Source organism: Meles meles, chromosome 7 (assembly GCF_922984935.1).
Source record: "Meles meles chromosome 7, mMelMel3.1 paternal haplotype, whole genome shotgun sequence".
NCBI lineage: Eukaryota > Metazoa > Chordata > Mammalia > Carnivora > Mustelidae > Meles > Meles meles.
In genome coordinates, this window is record NC_060072.1 from 82,748,029 (window position 1) to 82,761,321 (window position 13,293).

Consider the following 13,293-nt stretch of genomic DNA (forward strand, 5'->3'; position numbering starts at 1 on the left):
CCTGGGACAGAGAGCCCCAAGTCAGACTCCACAGTCAGCTTGAAGTCGGCTTAAAGATTCTCACCCTCTGCCCCTCCCCCACTCACTCGCCAGCACACAGGAGCATGCGTGCTCTCTCTCAAATAAATACATCCTTAAAAAAAAGGAAGGAAGGAATCATTTGGAACTGTTTGCTATTATTCAGTAATATCTATGTTTACACAGAGTCATGAATGACTCTTCTCCTCCTTCCCCTCCCCTCCCCTTCACCATTACTCCCACAAACTCTCATAATCATGATTCTACACATGTGAAAAGCTGGGAGATACTAGACAGTATTTTAATTTAATACACATCCAAGAACATACTTGTAACTGCTGCTGTCTGAGAGGTGCGTCAAAAAGCAGTTATCCGTCAGTGTTTAAAATTATAAAACTATTAAATTCTAGACCCAGGCAATTTCCTAAAGAAACTGAATATAGTATTTTTGTGGCTAACTATTCACAAATTAAGAAGAAATATGTTTGTCTTTAACAATGAGGAAGAAATCTCATGAGGAATTTAGTCACTAATAAGTGTGTCTTAGGAATGGTGATTTTGTGGGCTTTTAGCAACATCAAAAGTACCAACTCCGTTTGCATCTCAGCTGATCTCAATTACTGGTGTTTGTGATTTTGCATAATGTAGTAAAATTATTCTGTTTCCTACCAATCTTGTGTAGAGTATATCTTGCTTTTGTTTACTTTTTCTGAATATGTTCATTTAACTATGTATAATGAAAACCCCAGCAGTCACACTCACCTGTGATCCAAGTGATGAATGGAGAGAATAACTCCAGAATTTAAGTGGGTCTGTTTTAGAGTCACCAAAACAGTAAATTCATGTTTATTTCTTAGCTTCTGAAAAAATTGCTCAGCTGTGGCGGTGGACGCTTTTATACTTCTGGGAGTATCTAAAAAAAAAGAAAGATACACTAAATAGACTAGAATTTGATTTTATAAAGTATCTTTTCCATGCAACATCTTTCAAAAAAACATTATCAAGTAAAAACTGATAAATACTAAGTTTCAGACTCTTTCAACAAGACTTAAATGCTACATAGTTAATAGAACACAGGACAGTCAACCAATACTAAACTTTTGTCCCAGGAATCTTTTTTTTCAAAAATGTCCCCTTTGAGGCAAAGAATCAAAGAAGCCTGTTTGAAAAAGTGTGCTCCCAAGTTTTCTCCTGACATATTTTATCCTGGATACCACAACCACGTCAGTGTCAACCATGAGCAAAAAGATGTACTTCCTAGAATAGGACCTAAAAGACCATGATAGAGCCATTTAGCTTTTCTGACACCTCATGACAGAAAACAGGATTTAAATCTATGTGCCACCTTCCACATTGATGTCTTTAGCCAGAAGGCATGCTATAAATAGATTTTTTAAAAGATCATTGGAATTAGTCACTCTCAGCCTTCTGTGCAGTGGATGAAACATTAAGATCAAATTGTCTTACCATATTGTTGAAAGAAATACATAGAACTTCATTCCAATGTCCCTCTCTCCAGACTCCAAGAAAGCCTAGCCAAGGAAGGTAGGCCCTGGAAGAGCAGAAACTTGGACCCTACACTTCTACCTCATTTAGTCTTGTACTCCAAACTCAGGACCCAGAGGTTATGGGGGCAATACAGATAGAAATGGATTCAGTGGGTAGAAAAAACCTATCATTCAAGCCATCTGCTAACTGAGCAGAAGGCTCTCCTATTCATAGTATATGCAAAGAGTTGATGGGAGCCAGGAAAAGTTTCTGTTGTTATCAAACCATCCTCCTCCTTTCTATGCTTTAGACTAGGTAGACTAAGTAACTACTAAGTTAAGTAGTTCTCAATGGGAAAACTACCAGCATTTAGAAAGAATAATCCCTCTTTATGCAAAACTGTCCCATATGTTGCAGAACATTTAACACCCTTGGTCCGGGTCCAGTAAATGCCAGTGACACCTGACTCCAGTCATTATGACAACCCAAAGTTCTCCCACACATTTCCAAGCATTCCCTCAGCAGTAGTGTAGCAGAAATATTACAGAGAACCACAACCTCGATGAAACAGATTATAGGATAATCCAAATTTTCATACCTTTCTAGCCCCACAAATTTATGGAATAAAGATGTATCCATCTGTGATCTGTGTCCATCAGTAGGAGAGTGGACAGACATGGTAAAGTCCTCAAAATACCCATAAAATAGAGGAAGGGATGCATAATCCCAGTACAGTGAAAGAAGTACTGTCATACAGGTAGGAACAAAGTGTGGACAGATCACAGAGGGGGAAAAATAGCCAACATCATGTGGAGGGAAGGATCTCAGAAGACAGATGGCATTTGATCAGGAGTCGACCAGTAGAAAAGAGAGAGAAAAGCATTCCAGTCACAGGAATAGCTTGTGAAAAAGCAGAAAGGTATAAAAGGGCATGACGAGGCTAAAACAGTGACTAGCAGCCATTGCCGGATGGGCCTGAATAGTAAAGCTGGATTGGATAGGCAGGACCTTGCATGCCAATGTACCTGTGATTTCTGTCACCATCATCAATTTACACCCTTGCCAAATTAAAAAAAAAAAAAAAGAAAAAAAAAAACAGACAAAACACAAACAAAAAACCCCAAATAGTACAAAGCAAAAGAAACCCTCTTATTTACCACTGAAAAATGATATTTACCACTGAAAAATGATCATTCCCCACTCTCAACACAAGACTTCCCTCTATACCAATCAGAGCAACACCAAACCCCATCCACAGCCACTGATTCAGGAATGAGCCTAATCCAGGCACTGAAGTCACACCCAGGATATCTTTTCAAAGTTTTAGGAAAAAGAAATTTCTTGTTTCAAAAAAGAAACTTCCTCAGTTCCAATCAATATTCACAACTCAAAAGCATAACAGTAATCTACGATTTCTGCCATAGTCAACACGATAGTTTCTCCCCAAGTTCCATCAGGGATAAGACTGGCTATGGAGGGGATTCCATACAATTCTTCCTAGCTCCAAAATGTTCCACTTCCTCAAGGACAAATACAAAATGTAATTCTGTGAGAATAATTCATCTAGTGTCAACTTTTAATCCACTCCAATTTATAAACAAGTAAATCATTCACAAACTTCATCACTTCATCTTAATTTGATAGATAAAAGCAAATTAAAATTAAATTATAAATATTTATTATGCTTTCCCCCCTTTTCAGGCAGGTAGAGTTTGAGCGGCATCCTTTGTCTTGCTGAACAGGATAATAGATGGGGATGCAAATGAGAGAAGCAGAGAAAGGACTGCACTGAATACAGAAATGAAGATCAGACCCACAGAGATATCCAAAGATGTGGCCCAGAGAGCTTGAGCTCATCCATGGGGAGAAAAAGAGTTTAGAACTGGGCCACAACTGCCTTACAAGTGAAATTTTAGAAAAGAGTTTACGGAGGGTTGATAGCAGTTTTGTCATTTGGTATGCACAGAAAACCATCACTAATCTCTATATTATTTTCCACTGCTTTTGGAGTCAGATTTTTGGGGAGAGTTGAGAGGCTGTATTATTTTTGCGAGCTTTCTCTGTTTTTGTTTTAGATGAAATGATATATAAAAAGACTGATCTTAAGATGAAAGGAAGAAAGCTCTAATAGAGTGGATTACATTTGAGTATCATTAATAAAAATGTAAGGCACCATGGTTGAAAACACAGTGAAGGAATCTTTATAGGTGAAGAAACATTTTTTTAAAAATTGATCAATCTCAATTTTGGAAAAATTTCTCTGATGGCCATACAAAAAGTTATTTGAAGAAAGAAAAAAGCTGAACATAGGGAAAACTCTTGAGAAACTCTCAAATCGGATGATCATTGACTCTTCTGTTAGATTTCACAAAATTTAAACATCACATTTTGACATCCCTAAACTACCTTTCCCAAACCAAATCACCTCTCCAAGCTCTACTCCCAGCCCATTACCTTCCCTATTTTGCCCCCTCAATGAGGGTAGGTGACTTGTAAGAAGGAGGGACCCTCCAACACAAGCATGCCAGCAGAAGTCCCATTCAGTTCATACTATAGTGATAGGAGAAATAATATTGGTGTGTTTTTTTTTCCCATCTCGATTAACCAAATTCTTTTTTTTTAAAGATTTTATTTATTTATGTGACACAGAGAGAGAGATCACAAGTAGGCAGAGAGGCAGGCAGAGAGAGAGAGAGAGAGAGAGAAGCAGGCTCCCTGCCGAGCAGAGAGCCCAATGCGGGGCTCCATCCCAGGACTCTGGGATCATGACCTGAGCCGAAGGCAGAGGCGTTAACCCACTGAGCCACCCAGGTGCCCCAACCAAATTCTTTACACAGAGATTTACAAACAGATTGCATGAACTTCCCACCTGTGTTATGGGGAGGGACAATACAGAAGGCAGTGGAAGGGAGAAAACCTCATCTGACTTACTGTGACCTCAAGATGGTCTCCTCACCTGGCACCTCCAGTCCAGGGGCCCAGGACACAGCTGAAGATTACTTGATTGTGACAGAGAGAGCACTTCTAGGAAATCATGACTGCATGATACTTTCAGCTGTCAACAGAACGCCATCTCTTACCCATCCTCACCTCACCCTAATATTATTTAAATCTATTGTTGCTCTTTAAAACATGCTTTTCATAAATTCATTATGCCTGGGTCCAGGAAGGACTTGATGGGGGCCTGAATTCTGTGAGGAGCACTGGAATAAACAGGAGTGACAGAATTCCAGAGATTTTTAGAAAACAGAATCTAAAGAATTTGGTCACTAATAAAAACACATGCAAAGGCAAAAGAAAGAGAAAACTGAAGCTAATCGAATCTAATGTTTCTAGCTTGAGAGACCAGATGAAAGGAAATGCAGTGGGAGCATGATGGTACCCAGATGGGCTATCAGTTTTAGCAATGGTCATTCGGATGTGCGATGGGACACACAGGTAGGAGTGTCCTCTGTGGAGGCGGCACCACAGAACTTGACCTCATGAGAGAGATCAAGGTTGGCAATATAGATTTAGAAGTCATCAGAATATAGTATCTAAAATCATAGAAGTCACAAGAATGAGAGGACGAAGGATGAACCATCAAAAAACTAAATCTAACACAGAATACTGACAATATATATAACCTGATATGTACACATAAATAATGCTGCACATCTGCTACTTTACAACATGTATCCTTCAAAAATGTATAATGATGGGGCGTCTGGGTGGCTCAGTGGGTTAACGCCTCTGCTTTCGGCTCAGGTCATGATCCCAGGGTTCTGGGATCGAGCCCCACATCGGGCTCTCTGCTCAGCAGGGAGCCTGCTTCCTCCTCTCTCTCTGCCTCCCTCTCTACCTACTTGTGTTCTCTCTGTCAAATAAAGAAATAAAATCTTTAAAAAAAATGTATAATGATATATTTTTCCCTTTGAACCCACATTTCATTTTGTTTCTCATAAAGCCTTGGAAACTTGACAAGGGACAACCATTATACTTCTTTTTTCAATGCGTGAAACTAACCAAGGAATAACCCTGTGATTCACCCAAAGGCACCTGGCATGCCAAAAGTTTGATGGGGATGATAATTTCCAGTCCAGTATTCTCTCCACTAAATCACACTGCCTCCTGAACATGGCATCCTTTATCCAAGCTCAACTGCCACTCACAAACAGAAATGCAAATAAGAGAGCACCAACATAGAAAATAATCCAGAAAAAAAGTAATTACATAACACAACATTTTTAGTTCCATAAGCGACTAGCTTAGTAGTGATTTTAAGAAAGGTCACTTTCCTCATTTGCATTTCTGTTTCTCAATTTGCAAAATTAACATTCCTGCCTTCTATTTTCATCTCAAGGATTATACAGTGTTCAGAGAGACTTTTGAGTTCCCACAATTATTACTATAGACCCAATTCTAGTCTCCATCAGAAAATCAAATCAAAGAAACCCATCACGTGAGAATTAATTTTACTTCATTTTTATCATTTCAGCTTTCAGAATTAATAATTTAATACAGGTATATATGAAGCAATTTCTCAACAAGGCCTCCTGTTAGGAACCAAACATAGAGAAATAAAGAGTGATGGCTGGCAGAACACACTCTGAACCCAGAAGAATGAGGTTTCAATGCCAGCTATGCAGATTATTAGCTATGCTTGGCATGTAGTAAACACCATGTGTTGGCTATTAGGATTAGGATACTTATAATTATTACTCTTTCAAGCAGTGAGACTGCGGAATCCGCTAAAACTACCCACAGCCATGATACCCTTGTGGTGACTTCTCTTCCTTTCATTCTAAGTATCCCAAACTCAACCATAAAATATCAGTTTCCGCATTTGGAAATAAGCATAAAAGTTTTTGGCAATCAAATTATTCTTAAGATAAAATCCTGCCTACCACTCTCTATTTCTACAGAACTATGAATGATCATTCATTTATGGACAAAAATCAATGTAAACCGAATTTCTTTTCAATGAAAGGCTGACAGAGATCATTTCAAATTGCCTCTTCAGAGAAAAACAGGCTGATAAAAGTGGCCTTTAAATGCTGCTATAAAACCCCATAGAAAAACTGAGCAACAGGATGCCTGGATGGTTCAGGGAGTTAAGCATCTGCTCTCAGCTCAGGTCATGATCTCAGGGTTCTAGGATCCAGTCCAACGTGGAGCTCCTTGCTCAGCTGGGTGTCTGCTTCTCCTTCTGCCCCTCTCCCTGCTCATGCTCTCTCTCTTTCACTCTGACAAATAAATAAATAAAATCTTCAAAAAAAGGAAAGGAAAAAACTAATCAATACACCCATGCCGGAGCAGGGCTTCTTAATTGCAGAATCACTTGAGTTTAAAATAAAACTTTGTTTCAACATTTTCCAATTTTATTGTGTGCAGAGCCTAAAAAAACTGCTTAAAAAAAAAAAAAAAAACAAAACTCGTGGCTTTTTAAAGCAGTTAGCAATAAGTAATGAAGCGGTTCTGAAGCGATCCCATCAAAATAGTCATTTTTAGTCATGAGACTACCAGGATGGAGTGATGAGTTCCCGAGTGAATGTAGTCACAATTTTTAGGGATTTAAGCATTACGTAGCCCCATATACACTGTAGTGAAGGAAGAAAGGAGAGGGAGAGAGAGACTGGTTTATTTCAAAAATAGACTGGAAATTAATGGAAGCATGTATGTGGTAGCAAACACGAGTGCTCACTGAAAAGGAGAGTCAGGCTGGCGCTTCTTTAAGTATTTTTGGTGTGTTAGTAAAGGAGAAGGGATTTGTCCACCAACCAATAACTAAGAAATTGGCAAGAATTATTTTCTTCTTTCACACTTAAACCACATGACTACAACTGCCATCATGAACCAAATGAGTCTCTGCCACGGACAGGTCTCTACCCCATCTGCACTATATTAAAACCTAAATTGATTTTCCCCCACACAACCAGACGAATACAAATACCATGTGCAAATTCAATTATAAAAACAGTCTAATCTCAGGCCTAAGATGGTTGGCTTAGAATGTGCCAAAACTCACCAAAAGACTTTTTTTTTTCCAGTCTCTAACTATGAAAGGCTGTTACCTTCTAAATTCAGGTAGAAATATATGAAGTCAGAACTAGTTCCTGTCCATTGCTCTTACTCTCCCTTCAAAATATCCATGCCTTTACAGTGCAAACTTTCAAGGCAAAGTAATAGTTACAATTTTCAAAGCCACTAAAATTTGATTAACACTATATATGTAGTTTGCAAAGTCCTTAAATATGAACAATCTCATTTAAGCCTCAGAGCAACTCTGAATAAATGGGATCATTGCTCTGCAGTAACAGAAATTACAGATGAGGAAAGAGAGGCACAGAGAAGCCCAGACCCTTGCAATCTTCGCCACACATGGCTCAAAATCAGAGCTCATTTCTATGAATTTACTCTATTAGAAACTTGCTGGTTTGAAACCTCAGGAGATTCCCCAGTGATATCTGAAAAAGGCCCCAGACCCAGAGGGCAAGAAGAGACAAAAGAAGTAGGACACTCCAGATTGGGAGGGGGCAGGTTTAATAAGCAAGGGAACTTACTTACAAGGCTTGCCTTGGGCAGCTGCAGGACACAGATCTCTCCATCTGCTGGCAAAATCTCAAATTTATACAGAAGCCTTAACTGGATTCACTCAAGTTATACCAATTGACATGGTCACCACAATACATTGCTCTCACCAATGCATCCCAGAAAATGACTCCCATTGTAGGAATGGTGGACAGAGTGAGCATTTCAAGGACTGGGAGGAGGGGAGAAGCCTCTGATTGCTGAGGTCCAGCACAAGGGTCAATCCGAGGTCATGTCCTCTCCTCTAACAGAGCTATCAGAAACAATTAGGATATAAACAAATGAACCCAACAAATCCAACCGCAGAGCCAGAATCCCCACCCAAGCCAACATGTTTCCTATTATTACACGGTAGTACCCTACCAAAGTGATGGTGATACACTCTGGAAAGTAAATAAACCCTTATTCCAACTTAACTTTTATAAAAATATATTCTGAAGAGAAATATACTTTTCTTGATTTTCAGATCAATTTGAGCTTTACAAATCTACAAACCAGTTCAATTACATAATCTCAGCTAGATACTCTAAACTATTGAGATATGAACTATAAAACCAAAGGCTTTTTTAAAAGACAATTTTCAAATAATTCTCCTTAAAAAATTATTGGGCAAAACATATGAGTAATCCACAACTTTCTAATGGGGCAACCCCATATCTGATGAAGCCACATCGTTACCCTTTAGCTGTCTATTCATCCCTCATATTACCAGCTGACCCCAGTACATACTCTTGGAAAGTCAACTTCTCCTTCTATATTTTATTCCCATGAGATCCCAAAACAAGCTCAAAAGTTTCTTTCTAATCAACAGCTAATTATACTTTGATTCAATGCATAATAAGCATATGTATCTTCGTGTATTATTTACAAAATCATTGGCTTAATGTTGTGAATATCCAACCACATAAAAACATACACACATGAATATATCAGAAATTAAAACATAAGCACCCACACCATTCCAAGAAACAAAAACAAATAACAGGTTCTACTCCTGGATTTAGCGACTAAATGGTTGACATTAAGCAAATCATTTATGACTCATATGTTGGAATTTTCATTAATGAAGTAGAACAAAATTTGGTCAGAATGTAGGAGGGCTACAAACAATAAAATGTCTATAATTTGGAGCTTAAAATTACAGTATTAAAATTTTATACATAACAGATATGAGTTATGTAGATCACTCCATTTTGTTAGTTTTGAGTCCAGACTAACCAGTAAACTTTTGATAGTAATTTGGCTTCCCAGGTACATTGTTCTTCAGAGACAGCAGTAGTAATTAACCACTATGAGTATTCTTGTTTAGTTCACTGTTATAATCCTCAATGTAGATTAAAATTAAAATTGGCACTTGAGTTTATAATCAGATTAATGCTTTTGGCTAGTGTGAAGCTTCCCTCAGAAACTCACCAGGGAAGTTACCAGCTGTTTTGTTACCAGCAAAATTAAGAGGCTAAATGAGCTAACAGAGATCTCTCTTTATCATCTCTTCTCCTAACTGGAATACTGCTCAAGACTACAACTAAACAGACAGAGATGTTAAGTAAATGAAAGGGATGATGATGAGGACAATGACAATGGCAATGATATTATCCACAACTTCAATATACATTGCATTCCTGGTTGTGTTCCTGATACTGCCTCATTACCTGTAGACAGCAGTCTCAACAATATCATTTGAATATATGTAGCAGAATTAAGAATTGGTAATTTAGCAAAGGGAACAAGCATCAAAATCCAGGAGATGCAGAGAACCCCCCTCAAAGTCAACAAGAATAGGTCCACACCCCGTCACCTAATAGTAAAATTTACAAGTCTTAGTGACAAAGAGAAAATCCTGAAAGCAGCCCGAGAAAAGAAGTCTGTAACATACAATGGTAAAAATATTAGATTGGCAGCAGACTTATCCACAGAGACCTGGCAGGCCAGGAAGAGCTGGCATGATATATTCAGAGCACTAAACGAGAAAAACATGCAGCCAAGAATACTCTATCCAGCTAGGCTATCATTGAAAATAGAAGGAGAGATCAAAAGCTTCCAGGACAAACAAAAACTGAAAGAATTTGCAAACACCAAACCAGCTCTACAGGAAATATTGAAAGGGTCCTCTAAGCAAAGAGAGAGCCTAAAAGTAGTAGATCAGAAAGGTACAGAGACAATATACAGTAACAGTCACCTTACAGACTAATAATGGCACTAAATTCATATCTCTCAATAGTTACCCTGAATGTTAATGGGCTAAATGCCCCAATCAAAAGACACAGGGTATCAGAATGGATAAAAAAACAAAACCCATCAGTATGTTGCCTACAAAAAACTCACTTTAGACGCGAAGACACCTCCAGATTTAAAGTGAGGGGGTGGAAAACAATTTATCATGCTAATGGGCATCAGAAGAAAGCTGGGGTGGCAATCCTTATATCAGATCAATTAGATTTTAAGCCAAAGACTATAATAAGAGATGAGGAAGGACACTATATCCTACTCAAAGGGTCTGTCCAACAAGAAGATCTAACAATTTTAAATATCTATGCCCCTAACGTAGGAGCAGCCAACTATATCAACCAATTAATAACAAAATCAAAGAAACACATCAATAATAATACAATAATAGTACGGGACTTTAACACTCCCCTCACTGAAATGGACAGATCATCCAAGCAAAAGATCAACAAGGAAATAAAGGCCTTAAATGACACACTGGACCAGATGGACATCACAGATATATTCAGAACATTTCATCCCAAAGCAACAGAATACACATTCTTCTCTAGTGCACATGGAACCTTCTCCAGAATAGATCACATCCTGGGTCACAAATCAGGTCTCAACTGGTATCAAAAGATTAGGATCATTCCCTGCCTATTTTCAGACCACAATGCTCTGAAGCTAGAACTCAATCACAAGAGGAAAGCTGGAAAGAACCCAAATACATGGAGACTAAACAGGATCCTTCTAAAGAATGAATGGGTTAACCAGAAAATTAAAGAAGAATTGAAAAAATTCATGGAAACAAATGATAATGAAAACACAATGGTTCAAAATCTGTGGGACACAGCAAAGGCAGTCCTGAGAAGAAAATATATAGCAGTACAAGCCTTTCTCAAGAAACAAGAAAGGTCTCAAGTACACAACCTAACCCTACACCTAAAGGAGCTGGAGAAAGAACAAGAAAGAAACCCTAAACCCAGCAGGAGAAGAGAAATCATAAAGATCAGAGCAGAAATCAATGAAATAGAAACCAAAAAAACAATAGAAAAAAATCAATGAAACTAGGAGCTGGTTCTTTGAAAGAATCAATAAGATTGATAAACCCCTGGCCAGACTCATCAAAAAGAAAAGAGAAAGGACCCAAATAAATAAAATCATGAATGAAAGAGGAGAGATCACAACTAACACCAAAGAAATACAGACAATTATAAGAACATACTATGAGCAACTCTACGCCAACAAATTGGACAATCTGGAAGAAATGGATGCATTCCCAGAGACATATAAACTACCACAACTGAACCAGGAAGAAATAGAAAACCTGAACAGGCCCATAACCAGTAAGGAGATTGAAACGGTCATCAAAAATCTCCAAACAAACAAAAGCCCAGGGCCAGACGGCTTCCCAGGGGAATTGTACCAAACATTTAAAGAAGAACTAATTCCTATTCTCCTGAAACTGTTCCAAAAAATAGAAATGGAAGGAAAACTTCCAAACTCATTTTATGAGGCCAGCATCACCTTGATCCCAAAACCAGACAAGGACCCCACCAAAAAAGAGAACTACAGACCAATATCCTTGATGAACACAGACGCAAAAATTCTCGCCAAAATACTAGCCAATAGGATTCAACAGTACATTAAAAGGATTATTCACCACGATCAAGTGGGATTTATTCCAGGGCTGCAGGGTTGGTTCAACATCCGCAAATCAATCAATGTGATACAACACATTAATAAAAGAAAGAACAAGAACCATATGATACTCTCAATAGATGCTGAAAAATTATTTGACAAAGTACAGCATCCCTTCCTGATCAAAACTCTTCAAAGTGTAGTGATAGAGGGCACATACCTCAATATTATCAAAGCCATCTATGAAAAACCCACCGCAAATATCATTCTCAATGGAGAAAAACTGAAAGCTTTTCCGCTAAGGTCAGGAACACGGCAGGGATGTCCATTATCACCACTGCTATTCAACATAGTACTAGAAGTCCTAGCCTCAGCAATCAGACAACAAAAAGAAATTAAAGGCATCCAAATTGGCAAAGAAGAAGTCAAACTATCACTCTTCGCAGATGATATGATACTATATGTGGAAAACCCAAAAGACTCCACTCCAAAACTGCTAGAACTCGTACAGGAATTCAGTAAAGTGTCAGGATATAAAATCAATGCACAGAAATCAGTTGCATTTCTGTACACCAATAACAAGACAGAAGAAAGAGAAATTAAGGAGTCAATCCCATTTACAATTGTACCCAAAACTATAAGATACCTAGGAATAAACCTAACCAAAGAGACTAAGAATCTATACACAGAAAATTATAAAGTACTCATGAAAGAAATTGAGGAAGACACAAAGAAATGGAAAAATGTTCCATGCTCCTGGATTGGAAGAATAAATATTGTGAAAATGTCTATGCTACCTAAAGCAATCTACACATTTAATGCAATCCCTATCAAAATACCATCCATTTTTTTCAAAGAAATGGAAGAAATAATCCTAGAATTTATATGGAACCAGAAAAGACCTCGAATAGCCAAAGGAATATTGAAAAAGAAAGCCAAAGTTGGTGGCATCACAATTCCGGACTTCAAGCTCTATTACAAAGCTGTCATCATCAAGACAGCATGGTACTGGCACAAAAACAGACACATAGATCAGTGGAACAGAATAGAGAGCCCAGAAATCGACCCTCAACTCTATGGTCAACTAATCTTCGACAAAGCAGGAAAGAATGTCCAATGGAAAAAAGACAGCCTCTTCAATAAATGGTGCTGGGAAAATTGGACAGCCACATGCAGAAAAATGAAATTGGACACTTCCTTACACCACACACGAAAATAGACTCCAAATGGATGAAGGACCTCAATGTGAGAAAGGAATCCATCAAAATCCTTGAGGAGAACGCAGGCAGCAACCTCTTCGACCTCAGCCGAAGCAACATCTTCCTAGGAACATCGCCAAAGGCAAGGGAAGCAAGGGCAAAAATGAAC

The 13,293-nt window shown here is 38.3% G+C and overlaps 1 protein-coding gene across 5 annotated transcripts in view; it reads right to left on the reverse strand.

The window, feature by feature from the left end:
- The window catches only part of NELL2 (neural EGFL like 2), a 414,049-nt gene that overhangs the window by 286,620 nt on the left and 114,136 nt on the right, over window positions 1-13,293 (reverse strand). For all 5 annotated transcript variants that reach the window (XM_046012522.1, XM_046012521.1, XM_046012520.1 and 2 more), the window contains one exon: window positions 781-931. In XM_046012522.1, the coding sequence (XP_045868478.1) occupies window positions 781-931 (151 nt within the window). The remainder of the gene's footprint in view (window positions 1-780; window positions 932-13,293) is intronic.